The sequence below is a fragment of the Desmodus rotundus genome, chromosome 8 (assembly GCF_022682495.2).
Source record: "Desmodus rotundus isolate HL8 chromosome 8, HLdesRot8A.1, whole genome shotgun sequence".
Classification (NCBI taxonomy): domain Eukaryota; kingdom Metazoa; phylum Chordata; class Mammalia; order Chiroptera; family Phyllostomidae; genus Desmodus; species Desmodus rotundus.
The window spans coordinates 115,862,550-115,882,988 of NC_071394.1; the positions used below are offsets into that span (position 1 = coordinate 115,862,550).

At 34.6% G+C, this 20,439-nt stretch overlaps 2 protein-coding genes across 6 annotated transcripts in view; one reads left to right on the top strand and one right to left on the bottom strand.

The window, feature by feature from the left end:
- The window catches only part of RARB (retinoic acid receptor beta), a 650,193-nt gene extending 648,634 nt beyond the window's left edge, over positions 1-1,559 (top strand). For all 4 annotated transcript variants that reach the window (XM_053930256.1, XM_024566225.3, XM_053930257.1 and 1 more), the window contains one exon: positions 76-1,559. In XM_053930256.1, coding sequence (XP_053786231.1) covers positions 76-272 — 197 coding nt within the window. In that variant the 3' untranslated portion in view covers positions 273-1,559. The remainder of the gene's footprint in view (positions 1-75) is intronic.
- A 51-nt stretch (positions 1,560-1,610) lies between these two features.
- The window catches only part of TOP2B (DNA topoisomerase II beta), a 65,967-nt gene continuing 47,138 nt past the window's right edge, over positions 1,611-20,439 (bottom strand). For both annotated transcript variants that reach the window (XM_053930254.2, XM_053930253.2), the window contains exons 26-36: positions 19,387-19,542; positions 19,157-19,240; positions 16,341-16,535; positions 13,428-13,572; positions 13,047-13,214; positions 10,833-11,037; positions 9,857-9,936; positions 8,641-8,751; positions 5,225-5,347; positions 3,600-3,694; positions 1,611-2,102 (exon numbers count right to left, since the gene is read on the bottom strand). In XM_053930254.2, coding sequence (XP_053786229.1) covers positions 1,935-2,102; positions 3,600-3,694; positions 5,225-5,347; positions 8,641-8,751; positions 9,857-9,936; positions 10,833-11,037; positions 13,047-13,214; positions 13,428-13,572; positions 16,341-16,535; positions 19,157-19,240; positions 19,387-19,542 — 1,530 coding nt within the window. In that variant the 3' untranslated portion in view covers positions 1,611-1,934. The remainder of the gene's footprint in view (positions 2,103-3,599; positions 3,695-5,224; positions 5,348-8,640; positions 8,752-9,856; positions 9,937-10,832; positions 11,038-13,046; positions 13,215-13,427; positions 13,573-16,340; positions 16,536-19,156; positions 19,241-19,386; positions 19,543-20,439) is intronic.

Below are 20,439 nucleotides of genomic sequence, written 5' to 3' on the forward strand. Positions count from 1 at the left end.
TAGATGAAAGTTGATCCCTAGTTATTCCGTTTAACTCCTTATCTCTACCAGATTTCTATTATCTCTTTTTAAAAGGTGCAGAACGTGTAATTACCTTGAAAATGGAAATTCCTGGATCAATGCCACCTCTCATTCAGGAAATGCTGGAGAATTCTGAAGGACACGAACCCTTGACCCCAAGTTCAAGTGGGAACACAGCTGAGCACAGTCCCAGCATCTCACCCAGCTCAGTGGAAAACAGCGGTGTCAGTCAGTCCCCACTGGTGCAATAAGACACTTCCCAGCCACTTCCAACATTCCCCAGTACCTTCAGTTCCGGGATTTAAAATGCAAGAGAAAAACATTTTTACTGCTGCTTAGTTTTTGGACTGAAAATATATTAAAACTCAAGAAGGACCAAGAAGTTTTCGTATGTATCAATATATACTATACTCCTCATCTGTCTAACTTACCTAGAAATACAAACTTTTTAAATTCTAAAAATCAGCCATTTCATGCAACCAGAAACTACTTAAAAGCTTCTATTTTCCTCTCTGAACACTCAAGATTGCATGGCAAAGACCCAGTCAGAATAATTTACCCCTGGTTAAGTTTCTAAAGACTTTGTACATACAGAAATATGGCTCTGTTCTTTCTATACTGGATGTTTGGTGCTTTCCTTTTGTCTTGCATACTCAAAATAGCCAAGACACCGAGGTTATGACACAGACTACTGTACAGGCCCAGCTACGAAATAACTGTCTTGCCTTCACAGAATAACCAAGACATCAAGGTAAGGAAATGGGACTATTGTACAGAATGACAAGATAAGGCTAAAGATATTCTAATTTAGTTAGTATGGAAGCTTGTCCTTGCTCTTTCTGATGCTCTCAAACTGCATCTTTCATTTCATGTTGCCCAGTAAAAGTATACAAATTCACTGTACTAGCAGAAGAGATTCTGTATCAGTGTAACTGCCAGTTCAGTTAATCAAATGTCATTGTTCAGTTGTTAATGTCACTTTAAATTAAAAGTGGTTTATTACTTGTTTAATGACATAACTACACGATTTTTTAAAAAGATACATTTTTACAGTAATGATAGCCTCCAAGGCAGAAACACTTTTCAGTGTTAAGTTTTTGTTTACCTATTCACAAGCCATTAGGGAAATTTCTTGGTATAATTAACAGGCTGGTCTACCACCTGTACCATGTAACTCTAGTGTCCTTCCTGACTCATGCCTGATATTGGGGTGTTTTCCAGCCTTCTTGATGCCCAGGGGCTAAGAGTAACCCTCAATGGCATGGGCAGAGAATATGCATCCTTCGACCTTGTTCAATCACTATGAAGCAGAGTGAAAGCTGTGGTAGAGTGGTTAACAGACACAAGTGTCAGTTTCTTAGTTATCATTTAAGCACTAGTGGATTTTTTTTTTTTTTGATATATTAGCAAGTCTGTGATGTACTTTCACTGGCTCTGTTTGTACATTGAGATTGTTTAACAATGCTTTCTATGTTCATATACTGTTTACCTTTTTCCATGGAGTCTCCTGGCAAAGAATAAAATATATTTATTTTAAAGATGTGTGGGAGCTTTCACTACACTTTCATTTTCAGTAAAGAGACAGAGAAAACAGTTCCATTTTTAATGTTTAAAGTTCATTTCAAAAAGCAGGTCTGTAGTCTGCAATCATGACAATTAAAATCTGTGCTAACGCACGGCAGTCTATAACAATACTACAGCCAATCAGACAGTACATGACATTTCAATGAGTAAAAAAGAGCATAAAACTGTATGTGTAAGAACAAAATGTTAAAAGGCCTACCACATTAATAAAAATCCATCAATTACATTATCACATTAAAATAAGTCAGATGTACAAAAGTCTGAGACAGAAAAGACAAAAAGACAACACAAGTTATCTGTTGAAAAATGTTTCTGTGCTCTTTGGGCACTTAATTAAACATTGCAAAATCGACATCTTCTTCATCATCAGACTCTGCAAAATATTTTACTTCTTTCCTAGCTCGACCGGTCCGTGGCAGAGAAGGTGGTTCAGAAGTGAAGTCTGATGGGAAGATGTCCACATCTGAATCCTGATCAAAAGATGTTTTCTTCGGTTTCTAGAACATTTTTTTAAACAGTAGATTTAAAACCCCAAAGTTAAGACCAAAGTTAAGAAAAGGGAAAAAAAAAAAGACTACTGTTAAAAAGAGTTTTCATTTCTTATACTTCATTTACATTTGGGAATTATAAATAAATAATGATTCTTTTAAAATTAGAACTATAATGCTAACTTAAGGGTAAGACCAGTTACCTAATCATTTTTATGAAAGGAAAAAGGATTAAGTATAATAATTTGCCACCTTAGTGACCTTGTAATACTTCTTTCTTTCAGAATTTATATATCACTCAGCAAATATGCAGATTAGTAAAACTTCACACTGTAATTTGTAAGTGCCCAAGAGTTTATGAGAGGAAAACAAGATTTAGGCACTGTGGACTGCACACTGTGTTTATAAAATTGCAGAGAAGAGTCACCAAGATGGATCAGAGGTATAGAAAAAGGATGGATGGAAGAGGTCAGTGTGAAAAGCAGCACAAGACTAAAACCACCTGTGTTTGTATTTTTTTAAGTTTTAATGGACTAGACAGAGAAAAAAGGGAGGGACATTTGATATTTTTCATTTGCCTAAAAGATACTGTACTTCTGGAGAAGTGTCAGACTAATTGGGAAAATTAGCTACAGTCAAGTGAATTCAAGTTAAAAAAAAATTAGCCCTGATCAAATAAAGAAATACCCTTTATTTGATATGAAAAAGAAAATATTTCAGACAGGTAGTATAAAATTTCTACCATTCATTAGATGGAATACTCTTAAGTAGGCTAATTTTTACCACCCTTTCATCCAAGAAATAGTCCTGAGTATGTAAATCTAGACTTGGATAATTCCTTAAAATTAGGATCTTTATCCTTATGGGGCCTGTATACGATTAAAGCTATTATAATACACTATATTGGGTTGGCCAAAATGTCCACTTAGGTTTTTTCCCCATAAAATAGAAGACACTTTTTATTTTCACCAATAACTTTATTGATTTGGATATTTTGAGGATGTTGGCTATCTCTTGCTATTGGCTTCTACTGGGTACAGGCCAGGGCTGTTACTTAACACCTTACAATGCATAAGACAGCCACACAACAAAAAGTATTTGACCAAAATGTCAGTAGTACCAAGAAACTGCAAACCACCCTTGACAGATTTGATCAGCCTCAGCACCTTCTCCTTACAGTGTTCAAATCTTTTTTTGCGTTTCAGTTGCATTTTTACCTTTCTTGTAATAAAGCATAATATGCTGAAAATGTCGCTTATTTTCTTTCATCTTCAATATTAATTTTGACAAGTTTTTTTTTTTTTAAATGCACACTTATATGACAGCTGTCACAATACAGTCTAACAAAATGTTTTGAATGAGGTTAAAGACAACAAGCACTACTAGAGACAGCCTATGGGAAAAAAATGAATGAACTTTTTGGCCAACCTAGTAGTAACAAGCAAACTAAACCAGTTACAGATCATCTTAAGCAAATCTGTGCATCACAAAGATGCTCCTGCTTACCTTGCTTGCTGGTTTGGACGTTTTCCTGCCTGGGTTATAATCGCCTTCATTTTCGGAGCCAGATGCTTTCCTTTTCCTTGCCCCTCGACCTTTACCTTAAAATGATACAAAAGAGAGTTTTTTCTCTCCCAAGGTTAAGTGCAATATAAAAAGATAAAAACATTACTTCTTTGGCACGCCCTGATCTCCTAGGTATAGAAACAATTTGGCAGCATCATGTCAGTTCTGGTGTTGACATGACTAAAGCGTATTTCACAAATGTAAACTAACTGGAAGGTCCTCATGAAAAATCTTAATGACCAAACCCCTACCGACCACAGAAAAGAAGAAAACATTTGCATTTTGCACATGTTGTCCTTGGCCCTCAAAAAAAAAAAAAATCTCTTAGAAGAGTGCTTTTTAAATTTTATGTAATGAAAACAAATTTAGTTTCTAATTTGTCATAGACCAATAATTTAAAAAATATAAATTACTAGAAAATATATACATTCTTAACACAAATTATAAAGGTTTAAATCCTTACTCTAAATTTTACTTCTCTCATCACACTCTAGTAACAACCAACTGCAGACCCCACTGGAAGTAGCAGTATCTTAGAATAAAGCCCCCAGTGTTAAACAGGAAATAACTGTCAAACCTATATTCCTTCTCAGACTCAGAATTACCATATGCAGCCTATTTTTCATCTACCTAACTTCTTATTCTCATCACTGGAGGAGGAAGGGGGAAAGGTAATATTTAAATGTTCTCCATTGTACAGTGATTCTAGTGAGTGAAGGGAAATGGAACTAAATTGCAAATCTAAATTTTTTAAAATTCCTTAAGAGCTATGACCAACTAGATTATACTAGTAAGAAAAGACATCCCAGATGACCTTGGGATATCATATTTGATCAAATAAATCAACAAAATGGCACTTCTGTACTTAAAAAGATTTCAAACCATGCACACCGTAAGTACTGACCTCCCCAATCACTAGGATTCTTTCTGCCCTGCTATTCTCCCTTGTTTCCGGGCAGGTCTGTATCTCCTTATCCTAGCCTCCACTTTAAGAAATAAAATAATGCAATGACAATATCTGTCAGCTGAATAAAAGGTTGAACAGCTACCCTTAGAGAAAGTCATGTCTTACATAATTTTTAAAGCGTCTGTAAGTACCTTCTAGACTCCTAAGGCAAGAAGGGGATACCAGAGAGAAGAATAGGTGCTGGTGCCCCAGTGGGGCCCTGAGCACAGCCATTACATTTCCAAGGTCAGCAAAAAGCTCTGACTGAGGATCCTCGGAGCCTCAGCCTACTCCAGTGGGTGTCACACACTCACCTACCTCTTCAATAACTACTTCCAGTGAGGCCTGACCCCTGCATGGGGGTCCTTGAACCATTCCTATTTATGCAAATTACTTACTTAACCTCTTTCTCAATTTCTTGATTTGTAAAACAAAGTGACTAGATTAAATTGCTATACTTCCCTTTGAATTAATTCAGTACTGATTCTTAGATACATGGTTTACTGAGTAGTAAAGCAATTTAAAATAGAATAGGTACCCAGTCTCTCTAAATTCAGTGAGTAAGAGACTAAGTATTTCCCACATGGCATGTTTGGGGTTATACAAAAATAATCCTCACCTTTTGGTGTTGTAGTCTTCTTTGGAATGCCAAATTCTGAATCCGAGTCAGAGTTGATAGTCTCTACTTTCTTCTGTTTGGGGGTTCTCTTGGGCTTAGGGGTTGTATCTGAAGATGGTTTTCCTATTAAGCAAATTTTCATTGCTTAGATCAATGTAATATACTTACCAACAAACCAAGCTGAAGTGAATCCTAATGGAATTTCCTACAGCTGATATGAAACTGAGTAGCATTAAGTAGTAACATAATTTCTCTCCACTTAGTGCTAATGTAAAGGCAAACAATTTCTCACAGATGATAAAATACTTTTTATTTAATTATGCATAATTTGCCTATTGACAATTCAAGTGAGATGTTTTGAATAAGGGACATTAAAATGAATTAAGCAATAACTTTTAAAAAGCGAAAAAAATAAATAAAAAGCGTAAAAATGTAGTATAGTCAAGACAAAAAACATATTTGACATATTAATTATAACCCAAATATAACCACACATTAAGTTCTAACTTTTAAAATATTTTAGAGGAATAACACCATTTTTATGGGACCCTCAAATACAAAGACTAGATATCAATTCACTTTCATTAAGTTGATATTCAGACTTGACACTTTTAGGTGGAAAGAAATACAAAAATTCTAAAAAGAGCAATAGACCCAAAGACCTTTGTTTTGATTAATTTGGTTTTAAAAATAGGCCTTGTTTTTTAGGTTCATTTGCAGTCTATGTGAAAACTGATTATCAATAATCATTTGTGTGATTAGTAAAACCTAACTTAAAAAAATTATTGAATTAACCACAGGCTTTTCTGTTTTAAAAAAAAGACCCACACTAAATCTATGGGAAACATACTCCCAGTCCCAGTGAGATGCTAGAGCTAAATAAGGCCCCTCATTAAAGTGAGAGGAGGAGCCCACGGCTCTTATGGCAGTGGCAGCCACAGATATTGTGGCTTCTCCCCAAGTCTTCATGCTGAAATCGACCACAACAGCCTCAGCCAGTGCAGCTCCTAGCAGAAGTACGGGCTTGCCATAGCAGGGTGTTCTAGGGACTACCTTTTTTCTTTGGAAGAGTTTCCAGGCTTGCAGTGTTAGGTGGCACTTTCAACTCCTTGCACACCATTAAGTGCTGACCTCCCCAATCACTAGGATTCTTTCTGCCCTGCTATTCTCCCTTGTTTCCTGGTAGGTCTGTATCTCCTTATCCTAACCTCCACTTTAAGAAATAAAATAAACACAATGACAATATCTGTCAGCTGCATAAACAAAAGACTTACCCTCAATAAGTTATGTCTTACATATTTTTTATAGCGTCTGTAAGTACTTTCTAGACTCTGAAGGCAAGGAGGGGACACTTAATGCTGGGCAAACATTAAGTCAGATATCTGAGTACTATGAGCGCTCTTTTTGCTGTAAACTTATTGGAGCTACAGAATTTAACTTGCATAATAATTCATGTAATTTGGAGTTAACATACATGATCCCTCAGAAGGACATGATGCATCCTCTCCTTGAAATGGTGTTTTGTGGGAACTGTATTTCTGGAGGAAGGGTGAGGGCTTGCTGGGGTCCCTGAAATAACACCACAGAGGTGTCACCCAGTCAACTGACACAAGGCTAGTTCAGCAACTGGTAAAAACAACCAAATAGGACAGTGGGACAAGCTATCCTTTCTTTTTCATTCTTACCCAAGGATATATTTATTGATTTTAGAGAGAGAGGAAAGGAGAGGGGGAGAGAGAGAAACACTGATTGGTTGCCTCCTGTATGTGCCCAAACTGAGAATCAAACCTGCAACCTAGGTATGTGCCCTCATCGGGGATTGAAACCCACAACCTGGATCAAACCCGCAACCTTTTGGTGTATGGGACGACGCTCCAACCAACTGAGACACCCAGCCAGGGCTATACTCTCCTTTTAGTTAATGCAAAACTGACTCTTTAAGTTAAATAGGAGTGAATAGCTTGACGAAGGAAACAAGTTGATACGTTGAAAGAACTAATAAGGCTGTCAAGTTATCGGGGTTGTTATAAGATGCTAATAAGATCAAAAAAAAGATGGTGAAAGGGAAATTATAGGGCCTGTTTTGATTTGAGTTCCCCAGAAGTAGACCCAGCCTGATCCTACAACAAAGACTCAAGGATTTACTTGGGAAGTAAAGGAAATACAAAAACGAGACAAAGAAAGGGCAGCCAGTAATGGGTAAGTTATATCAAGCCTGTCATCAATGCGGGAGCTTAATCCCATGAGGAGTCTCTTGGAGCCAATATGAAAAACATATCCTAGAGTGGCAAGAGCTCTAAAATATTTGTAGACCAGCTTTCCTCAATCACTGGTAGAAGGTGGCTGAGGGGTGGAAGAATGTTAATATTCCAGCAGAGCAACAAAGAGAAAGTTCTGGGGCAAAGAAATACAGACATTGGCCCATGTACACTGAAGTGGTAAAGGCAAGAGGATGCAGGCAGGGCACCCAATGTGTTGGCTAGAGAGGCTCCTGGAGCCAACCACTATCTCACCACGATCTTAGTACATTCAGAGTAAGTGGGAATGTTTATTGTTGTGTGTCTACAATGGTATTGTCTAGTGTGCATTTTTAAGATCCTGAAGGGACAGTCCATACTATTTGTTTACTTGCTGTGTTAATAGCAATTATCTTTGGAACACAAAGCACTATTACTTACCTCCTTCAAATACACCAAGGTATGTGTATACCTTGGTACTAGTAACAGATCCATGAAGTAACTGAGTGTTTTATAGATAATCTGAGGCTATGGAAAAGAAAGATGCTATCTACATGACTCAAAAAGAAAAAGAGGCCCTGGCTGGTGTGGCTCAGTGGAATGAGCACTGGCCTGAAGACCGAAAGGTTGCCAGTTCAATTCCCAGTCAGGGCACATGCCTGGGTTGTGGGCCAGACCCCCAGTTGGGGGCATGCAAGAGGCAATCAATCAATGTTTCTCTCACACATCGATGCTTTCTCTCCCTCCTTTCCCCTGTCTCAATAAATAGATAAAATCTTTTTCAAAAAAAGAAAAAGAGGAGTCCCAGAAGAACTGACCAATCATTCCACATGAGGAGTTAAGGCATGACCTACATAGGTAATACAATCAGGCTACTAGTAAGATAAAAAATTTGAATCTACTTTACAACCTAACAACTATAGGAGAGCTTTACTGTCTTTAGTATCAATGCATGGACTATTTTATAATTACAGCTTTAAAATGAGGTCTTAAAATCATTTTAATAATCACCTCACATAGTTAGAAAACAAGAGGGATCTCTTATACACATTTATACTTTATAACTATTTTCTAGTGAAGTCCTAGTGCAACTAGTTTCAATTATATAAATTTCCTTGAATGTTAACTATCACTATATGGTTTATGCAATGCTTACAAAAATCAAATATAAGTACATACCCTTTTTAGCAGCTACTGTTTTACTTGGAACTTTATCTGTTTGTTTCAGACCAAATGATGGTGAAAAAACAGAAGCAGAATCTTCTTCATTACTGTCAAATTTAGCTGAATCTAAAATTACAAAGCTTTTTTTCAGTAAAGAGACTGTAAGGACCACTTAATAGTCAATAGTTAAACTTTGATTCTTTTTACTGATGACTTCTCTTTAGCTAGATAATTGATCTTACAAGTTTCTATTTTGTGATCTTACAATCCACAATATACAAACAGCTGAAAATAAAAAATATAACGTTATATTTCAAAAAAATAAACTGTTGTAAAACAGTATAGAAATGCATAGAGTAATGAATTTTTAAGTCTCAAGTGCTAATCATTTAAAAGTTAACTGACCAATTCAAAAATAAATACTGATGATTTATTTTAAATAGATATGAAAAAGCTCTCAATGTGATTACTTTAGTATCAGTATTCATCTTTGTAAGTCAATGTTAAATCATTGAAGATTTATTTAAAAGGCATGTAGGCTTACTTTCACATTCAAATTAATTAAATTAATCAATTCCTCCTTCCATCCCTCCCTCTCTGACACCAAAATAGGGACTCTTAAAATAGCCATGTAACTGTTTTGACATGCTGTCAATATGCATATCTATCTATATACAGAGAGAATGTACCAGATCCATGTATATCTATATGTATGTGTGTGTTAAAAAATTCAAGACAGTCAATTCAATCTAACCAGATTGTTTTGACCTTAAAAATTCCACACACAGAAATATAGGGAATAAAAATATACACCCTGATTACATTTGCTTCTATGAAAGCTTTAGTCTGTCAGCCACTAGGATTTAGTAGAACAAATCTGCATATTGCTACCCTTCTAACTGAAAAAAGAAAAGTCATACATATATTCGCGTTGCCATGAAAATTAGATTTCAACCATCCAAAATTTCTTTCTATATATTTTTTCACTCATTAAAGCACTACCCCACACCCACACTCCCTACACACATACAGAACAGTTAGCATGTGCCTGTCCACCTAAATGCTTCCATAATGCCTATATGACCAAGCAGTTGGGAATCACCTCAGGAAAAGTAAATAAACCTTATTACATTGAGGAAAACGTAAAAAGGCAAGGTATCTACTCATAAAAACATCCTGAAGTTAGCATAGCAATAATATAATAACCAATCAAAAGACTCAATGAGCATACCGTCTTCTGACTTCTGAGAGTATGAAGGAAATGAGAAGAGATTCCCAAAATCCTGACTTTTTTTGTCATGTGAAGATTTTCTATTAGAAAGAAAAATTAAACACCACAATATAATTTAAATATCTGTTTCAACCTTGATAACTTATATATAATATATACTGCAAGATTATAAGCACAGAACAAAATCTTATTCTTTCATTTGTTTCTGTTATGGTAGCCAAAACTTTTTCCTCTCTAATATGCATGAATGTGTGCACATTCACACAGACACCAGACAAACCAATGACTTAATGTAAGAGAATGGGAACTGAGTGAAGGTTCGGTTATTCAAAATATCACTAAATTAAGTTTTATGGGTGATAGAACCATTCCAGAATTTAACATTGGTAAATTATTGGTAAAAATCCAAGGAGAAAGACAAAATCTCCATTAGAGTAGGCAATAATCCTATTTTTGATCCTAGACTGCAAGTGGTAAAATACTTTATAATAGGTGGCAAAATATTTTCTTAAAAAATCTTAAATAGTTCACACATTTCACATCCTACAAGTTAGTGTCCACACTCATCAGAGGCAAGAAAAGTCAATCGAAGCCAAAGCTAAGAAAGAAAACTAAACTTCCCATTTCTAAAGAGTTACTAATTTTTCTCTGAATCAAGGGTTGTCAAACTATGTCTCACAGGCCTCCTGCTTATTTTTGTACATGAAGTTTTACTGGAACACAACTACATTAGTTCTTTTACAATTGTTTATGGCTTTCTCATGGCCTGCAAAACCTAAAATATTTATTATTGAGCCCTTTATGGAAAAAATTTTGCCAACTCATGTTCTAAAGTATAGCAACAGTTACGTAAACACCTGCAACATCAACCAAATTTATTGCTTCATATGGAGGACCTTACCTTGAGTAACAATTTCTTAGAGCCTAATCAACTAACTGCACCATATAACTGAATAGCAGTTGCTTCATTACTTACTCTGGAGTAGCTTTTGATTTGCCTGGTGAAAATGTATATTCATCTTTATCTAGGCCATCTGAAGGAACGTATTCATCATCCCCATCATTTGTTATGGGAGATGCTTTGACTTTCAATTCCTCTAAATCATTATTGTCATCATCATCATCATCAGCATCATCATCCTCTTCTTCTGAGAAATCAAATGTGTATTTAGGCCTCTCAGCTAGGAGAAAAGTGGAAGGATGTTAAAATCCAGCTTTATCCACATGGAATATTATGAGGATAAATATTATTATAATGCATTTGAAAAATATTCCAGCTATCTCTGAAAACACTCAAGAGAAAAAAAAGACAAGCATTTAGAGAATGAAAGCCAACAACTTTAGCCTCAGTTATTCTGATGGTGTTAACACCTATCTTGTACTTCTCAGGAGGCTATGGGGGAATGCTGCATACGTTAGGAAAGTGTAAACTGATGACATTAGTAGCATGTTGCCTGTCAAACCTAAATATTACTCAGGAAAGTAGCCTTATCACCATTGTAAAAGTGAATGAATACAAGGTTTCCCATATCTGCAATCACAAAAGACAGATTTTACGGGTCTTTAGAAAGTGCTAATCTTTCTCTTAACCTTTTGCATAAAAATTATCTTTTATTCATATTAGTTTTACTATAAAATAACAGAGTAATTTTTCAGATGGATGAGAAAATTAGAGGTAAGTCCTCAATATATTAGCAAGACAGTAATTTAATATAATATATAAAAAAGGTACCAACTATGGGGGGAAGGCACACTGGTATAATACAAATAAGTTTTACTATAATTTCTAGCATGTGCTATAAAATAAAATTTTAAGATCATTTGGATGCACCCTGGCTGGTGTAGCTCAGTGGATTGAGCGTGGGCTGCGAAGCAAAGGGTTGCAGGTTCAATTCCCAGTCAGGGCAATTCCCATGCCTGGGTTGCGAGCCAGGTCCTCAGTGGGGGCCATGTGAGAGGCAACTACACATTAATGTTTCTCTCCCTCTCTTTCTCTCTCCCTTCCCCACTCTCTAAAAATAAGTAAAATCTTAAAAAAAAAGATCATTTGGATGCTATTTAAGTTTTTACTTCCAGACACATGGAACAGTTTTGAAGCATTTAATTTTTATGTAAATTAAGTTAGATACCATATTTTTTGGACCATAAGGTTTTAGAAGAGGAAAATAGGGAAAAAAATTTTGAAGCAAAAAATGTGGTAAAATATTTAATAACATCCTTTAAAGGAGAAATCCTGTAGCAAGCCAGGTAAGCTACATTCGGACTATAAGATGCACCCCCATTTTCCTCCAAAATTTAGGGGGGAACGTGTGTCTTATAGTCCAAAAGATATGGTATGTTAAAGATTCACATATATTGTACTACCGATGCACATTATAAAAAGAAATTCAATCACTCTGTGATAGAGAACCAAAGAACTTAAGGCCTGACACATAATTTGAAAAGTATCTCCCAGAGGTAAAACAAACATAATGACATATCATTCATAGTAAGTAAATCAGGACTTAACATTGAGAAGCCTATAAAATAGGACACTGAACAGTTTTTAATTATTTGAAGACTTCAAGTTAATGAAAATTCAGACAGGATCAAATTGCATGATCAATAGTAATATACAATAACAAAATGGGAGGCTACCTCTACGACTGTAGTTATCTAAATAATGCTATGTGCATGGAATCACACCTCTAAAGTAGGGGGATTTCAGATATAAGGGGTAGAAAACTAGACAAAAAACTATGAAGTACTTCTATTGACCTGTCACTCTTGGTATACTACCAAAATACATATTTTGCCCAAAATCTTCAAACTATGGAGGAAATATAAACCAACCTTTGTAATAAACATCAATAAGAAAATGATTTGACTTTGAATAGTGAGCACACAACACAATATAGAGATCAAATATCATAGATATGTACACTTGAAACCTATATAATCTTGTTAATTAATGTCACCCCAATAAATTTAATAAAAATTTTTAAAAAACATTATTCATTTTAGGGAAATTTGTTTTATGACCAACTTTGTTAGAAAAGATCATTCTGTAAAGCAATTTTTTTCTTTGTGAATTGTAACTTCTGGTTTTGTACTTTAGTAACACTGGTAATACTAATAATACTAACTTATATAAGTACTACTAACTTAGTCAAACTATAATATAAAATAAATATAAAATGTATCGCAATACCAGCCGCTCTCCTCAGTAAAGAATCTCTTGGAATAACCACAGGCTCTGTCTCTTCCAAGTCACTTTCTGACTTGGACTCATCATCTGACCAAGGATTCCGTTTCTTCATTTTCTTTGCACCAGGTTTGCCAGATGATGTAGGTGTTTTTCTTTTTCTCACCCTGGTACCTAAAACCAAAAGAACAACAATGAAATATGTACTAATACTTATACAAATGCCATTAGCAAAAACAAAACTGTTATAAAGTTCATTATACAATAACAAATGTTCATGAACGTTGGAGATATTAAACTATTCGAAAAAAACACAGTCAAAAGAATCTAGTAATACCCTGAATATATAGATTTTCACATGAAAAAACCTTTCAAATAAATCCTCACCAGGCTCCTTTTTCTCTCTTTTGGGCTTGGGACCTTTACTGATAGGCACTGACTGGATCAGTGCTTCCTCTCCTGTACCTTCTACTGGTGTTCCACTGAATTCCTCATCAAATTCCACTTTTACTGCTGTGGTATCAAGATCACCCTACACATTAAAAAGAAAATCAAGCCATGAATAATAATAAAAGTTAAATTAACACCGTGTATTTTAGAGCTAGCTTTTCAGCCAATAGATTGCTTCTTCATGCTAGATGAGTAAAAAATAATAAAATGTACTTCTATTGAGGTCTTAACAGATGACTTTGATCCAACCATATTTTATTGTATTTGTAGCAAATGGTATTGCTTACCACTGTAATCTGGTACACACCAGGAGATGACAGCTACTTAAAAGCAACTATAAAAAATAAGAAGGCCACTTCTGATTATCAGACCAGAAGGCCACTTCTGATAGTCAGACCAATAGCTAACTACACCAAAAGGTAGCTGCAAACTAATTTGGTATAGCTCTGGTCTCTATATATTAGAAAAAAATCTTCAGATTATTAACTGAAAATAAGCAACACAGGTCATGTACTGTAGGCATTACAAAACAAAGCCAAGAGAGAAAGAGAGGAGAGAAAGAGAGAACAAGTCATTATAATACAAATAACAAATATAGAGCGAGGTCTAACAGTGACCCATAGGGAGAAGTGAGCAACTCTGCCTAGGGCGGGGTCAGGGAAGACTTCATGAAGGGACCTTTCTGATTGGGTCTTAAAGTAATTACATTTGACAGGTGAGGAGGACAGAAGAACGAGCATCCAAGGCAAAAGACACAGTGGCATGAATCGCCACATTGTTTAGCGAAGTGCAGATAGTCTGCTAGGACTCAAAGCAAGGTGAGAGGAAAGATTAGTCATACAGAAACACAGGAAGGCATGCAGGAGCGAAATCAGTGTACACAGAAATCGATGTGTAATCAGTGGGGAGCCACTAAAGGCTTTTAAGCATTTGTATAATAGGCACACTTATTGGAAATATTGCTCTGCTAGTAAGAGACAAGACTGAGAGGAATAAAGTGAAGAACAGCAGAAGTCATGATTAGATGACCACTTTAAATTATCTCAGAGAAAACAGAATCCCCTAAGACAGTGTCAGTGGGAACCAAAATAAGGAGGTGGATTTTGGAATTGCTTCATAGGCAGCCAACATGATTTAGTTACTGATTAAACTGGAAATTCCCAGGTTTTTGGCCAATGTTACTGATGGGTCTTAGTGCCATTAACTGAGGTAAGGCACAGAGGTGGAAGGAGTAGCTTTTAAATCAGGCTGATAAGTCCAGTTTCAGAAATGCTGAGTTTGAGAGGATTTGGGCACTCAAATAGTATAGTAGCCTGGCACCACTTCCAGTGCAGGCCTATCAGAGTAAAATGTTATTTTCAGTGGTTTAATAGAGGGAGAAAAACTAAATGGGACCAAAGTTTATGTTCCTTCTTCAGTAATGACTTTGTGGTAATCATCTTACTTTTTGTAACATGAAGCATGTGTTTCAGAGAACAGGGATATTTGTCTGGTCCAATGACCTTGGTGATAATAGCCATAACTGAGAGCTCCTTATGGTAAACTTAATTCAACACTGTAAACAGATTTTTGTTACAGATTTTTGTTCTTGTGCTATTTTCAGTTCCTGAATCTATGTAGTAGTTGTAATACAAATATTTGAATAGCTATTTTTGATGTCATACTCTGGCCTCCCCGACCCCCAATGCTGTTACCCATATATTTTAAAAATTAAATAAAAGATTCCTTTCCTCTCCACCAAACTCTGCCTCCAGAGCTTTTACCTGATGGTGGCAAGTGGTAGGAACCCTACTGCTAGGGTTCAGTAATAGCCTGGCACTCCTGAAAACCTTAGGGACATAGATTTAAGAGTCACTGTGTGAGTGGAAAAGGTCTGGGCACGGATGACATTGCTCAAGGGAACTATTGACTATGTAAGGTGTAGAGAACAGTGCTGAGAACTGAACCTGACAAACACCAACTAAGGAGGAGAGAAAACATTTTCCTAAGGAGAAAGCAAGTGCACGTTTAAGTGAACCTGTGTGTGGTAGGGAGCAAGGTAAGATGGAAGTAGTGAGGCCTCAGTTTATCAGAACAGTAGAAGAGAATGATCTCTCTGATATCACAATGCTCCTGTAACTTCTGACTATTAGCTCTGTGCAGAGAACTCTCCAAGCTCTCACTCCAGCTCTTTAGGCTCACTCCCCAAGCTGTAATCAGACTGTCAGACATATCTAACCTGTATATCCCTTGCATTCTAAAATCAACATGCCCAGAAAAATTAGTCTTAGAACATCATGTTTCCTGTTTCCTCAGCTCTGAACAGCATTTTCAATGTTTCCTCCTTCTGGCTAACTCTTGCTCACACCTGCTGGAGGGCAGATGAGTCTCATTCTTTTAAATCCTCAATAGCATGATCAATGTCAATGACAAAGGAATGCTTGATGATTTTTTAAATAACAGTAAAAATAAACAGTAAAATATGATAGCGTATTTTAACAGCCTGACAGACCCTTTCTGCTATAAGACTTTCTTGATTGGTCATACATAGTACTAAAGTTTATATTTTAAAGTTGATGAACATTTTTTTGTTGTTGTTCCTGATTTTAATTTAAAATGCTACTGAGTAGAGTATTTCTCTCTGTCATTTCAAAAATGGAATCAAGTAGGTAGCTCTACATGTGGGTCCTTGGCTAACGTTTTCCTTCTATGGATCAACTGCTCTCATAGTACAAATGACTTCCTATCACAAATGACTGTATTAGAAACAAAATGTAGCATTATTTAAGCACACAGTAAAATTAAAATACATACACACATCATTATGAAGGCAGAGTCTGCCAATGAGCTAAAGCAAGAAATATATCATACCTTTTTCTTCTTCAGCAACTTTTTGCTGGCATCTGCCTTCATGGCAGTAATTTCCGGAACTATTCTCCTCCCATAAGGTGAGGGCATTGTCTCTTCCAATTGAAGTTTCTTCACCTTAGGTTTGCCAACTTTACCTTTTATTGCTTTTCCAGCCATTCCAGCCATTATATCTTCTCGTTCTTGCGCTTCCACTTTCTGAAATATAATTATACAAGGGAGGTGGGGAAAGAACAGGTACACAAACAGTTCATTAGAAAAGACAATCCCTATTTATAAGAAATTAAAACTAATTTTATTCACTTAGTAAGGAATAAAGCTTTCCTTTCAAGTAATCAAAAATAATTGGACAAATAATAATTCTAAATAGAAGACTTGCACTGTAGTCCCAATGCTGTCTAACTAGCTTCTCATTTGTAATACAAGAGCAAAGTAATTGAATGACTTAAATGGCCTCTTCCTATTCTAGTCCTATGCATGCGTTATAGAATCAAGATTTCTGATGATGTGGTATCATCAGAATCCTAATAAATCACACAAAAAGGTACTTCTGTCAAGTATGAAGTTATTCTTTACTACTGCTTTAGCCATATCAGAAAACACGAAAAAAAACTGTTCACAAACAAAGTCAGAAAGCATGAAAATTAAAAGGGCCAATATAGTTAACCAGAGACATTGAAGTTAAGAACAATCTAACAATAGCCAGAGGGGAGTGGGGAGGGGACAGTGGGGAGAGGGGTTTACAGGAACTACTATAAAGGACACATGGACAAAATCAAGGGGGAGGGTGGAGGTGGGGGAGGGAGGTGGGTTCAGCTGGGGTAGGGTGGAGGGATAGGGAGAAAATGCAGACAACTGTAATTGAATAACAATAAAAATTTTAAAAATAATAAATAAAAAAATAAATAAAAGGGCCAATATAGACTGAATAAGGTTATATGTAATAATATTTAAAAATGAGGAAATAATTATAATTGATGTTTAAAATTCTTTATTTACAAAATTATTCCTTCAAATAATTAGCAAGCTTTGAAAGGTATTAAACATGCCATCTTAATCTCCTGAAAAGGTTTTAAGAACTCCTTATAGCATGACATTTTAACAGAAATAACATAAGCTTTGAAATCAGACATCCAGATTTCAATCTTAGCACTACCACTTATTAGTTATAAATCCTCACAAAACAACATCTATAATTCATAAAGAACCTACTATGCCCTAGGCATTAAAAATCACGTGATCCTCATTTTATGGATGAAGAAACTGGGTAAGTAATTGCTCTTAAGCATGATACACTTTTTCTCTAAGCCAGTTACTTAACCTCTCTAAGCTTCAGGACCTTCATGTATTTAACAGGCTAATATTAAATAACCTCTCTCATTTGTGGGGAGGGTAGGAGTCACTCTCAGGATAATAAAGAATGCAGTGCCAACATACAATAAAGATTCAGTTAATTGTATCATTAGACTTTACATGGCATAGTTTAATGAAATTTAAATCTAAATCTTTCTAATGTAAAAAATATACATATCCAGAATAAATAAGCTGTTTGAATCTACTAATTATCAAATAATAAAATAAGGTGGCAAATTAAAAGCGAAACAGTAGATTATTCACTGGTATTGTTTCCAATCATACCTTCTTTTCAATAATAAGGACATTTATTGGCATAACCACAAAAAGTTTTCTATGTCTCATGTTAATGGTCAGTGATCAAATTTAAAGAAATATTAGATTATCATTAATATTAATCAGGAACAATACTTTCCCTTTGAATATGTGATTGGTTAAAACTTAATATAAGTTTTAAATGTATAAGTCAGCAGAATAAAAAGGTCTCAAATTTTAAAAATCTAATTAATTTTCAATAAAAGCAAAGCATAAATCAAGGCATACTTATATTTCTGACAATTGAAAGATCATTAAGAAAACCCAATAAAATATGCCAGAAGTCTGTCTATGGCCATACCACCCTGAATGCACCCAATCTCGTCTAAAATGTGCCAGAAATTTTTCTAAGGCAACTAATATACCACACTCATTTATAATATTTCTCACTCTGACTTAAGTTATGATAATAAAACTAGACCATGTGGACAATAAATTAATGAAACAAATAAAAAGAGCACACACAAAAATAATTATCATATGAGTAACAATAAATAGTAATTACCTTGTGCTAATCAAAATCAGATGCTCATAGTGCTAACATTAATTTAATTCTAAAATTATGAGTTAACTGCACAAAGAACAAATACCCATTTTAGAAAATGTTTACATTTTATATCTTTCTCTACATTTTTTTAAATTAGAATTATACCTGGAGAAAAATAAGCTATATCAAAAAATATTAAAATTTTCTGTTATAAGCCTAAAGAGACTATTCTACTTTCTGAAAAATCAAAGTATCTACATTGTATCATATATATATATATGTATATATATATACACACACACATATATATATACACACATCTCTCTCGTGTATGTGTGTATATATATATGTATATATATATAGCTTTTGGGGGGGAACATTAAATTGAATCATCATTAAGCTAATTTGAAGTCAAGAAATTTTTACTTATGGAAAGTATTAGTATTTAATTTAATCTAATTTTCAACTCCATAGCTTTATACATTCATCTATACCATACACAACCTTCTTTTTAACTTCACAGAAGCTCAGTCATCATGCAGCTCATACACACATTAACCTCACAGAGTTAAAGGAGACTGAGATCATTTAATTGAAAAGAATTTTCATTCTTGTTTCATGAACATTACTTTTCTAAATATGTCTTAACAGCGACTTAACCTACATCCAGTTCTTCAACAAATGCTGCTAAATCTTCTTTCCAAAGATCTGAAGGAGATTTTCTTTTAAGATCATTGACCTCTCGCCCCTATGATAAAAAAGTAGCATGATTTAAATATCTGATAATTTAAAAATGTATAAGTGGTAAATCAAAATACTTATTTTTGAAAAAAGAAAAAAGATATGGACAACACTAAAATAGTGTCAAATTATTTAACCCACAAAAATTCATACTTTTGAATCTCTCTGTTTAATCAGTTCTTCAACTTTTTCCTTAGTAAGAGACCATAAAGACATATTTAAAATATAATTAAAGTCAGGGCCTGAAGGAGTTCCTGAATCAGAGGAACTATCATCATGCTGGTTTTGTGATTCTTCCTCTTCTGCTGCCTGTAAAAAATAATAAACTTTATATTAAAGTCATATATAGCATCAAATCATTGTTGAATTTTATTGAATACTGATATAAAAATTCCACTAATGCTATACTATACTCTTAATGTTACATTTTCACTTGGTGGCATTATTTTAGATTATCTGCAAAATTACCTAAAAGTACATATTTCCTATAAAAAGTTTAAATTTTCTAAAAATGTATAATTAAAGTCTTCAAAAGGAGTGGTATATTCAGTCCCTATTTATCTAGGAATGTGATAAAAAATTAACTGCTCTGCCCAAGCACTGTAAGTCACAAAATGAGAAGATACCACATATTAAAATTAATACAGTGAAACTAATGTCTTATCACTGCATTTTATCAGATTTTTATATTAGTGAATGAACAATTTGAAACCCAAAATAAATATCACTTATGAAAAATTTTTTACAGTTATACTAAATATGCTAAGATATAGCCACTCTGTAAGGATGAATTCTTAATAAAAATTCTCTAAAGCAAGACTAGTCATGTAAGGACTAAGAAACTTCACTTAAGAATTTAAGAGCTGGTGAGTAAGAGTATGAATTATAAGGGCTACTCTAAAATTTGATTTATAAGGTCTTTCTCATAGAAAGAATTGCAATGAGAAATCCTCATGCTAATATATAATTTCAAAATCCAATGAATTAGCAGAAATTGGAGGTGACATCACCTTGAAATTTTTTAAATAACAACAGCCATTACATCTTAATTTAATTGCATCTAAATTGTTTAAGGCACTCAGATAATTTTAAATGACTGAGTTAACCATGACACTCCATAAAACAAAAAGTTCACTTTTGGTAACCAAAAAAGAAAAACTCTACAATTTAATTTAAAATGTTCAGTAAAATAATGTATACATATAA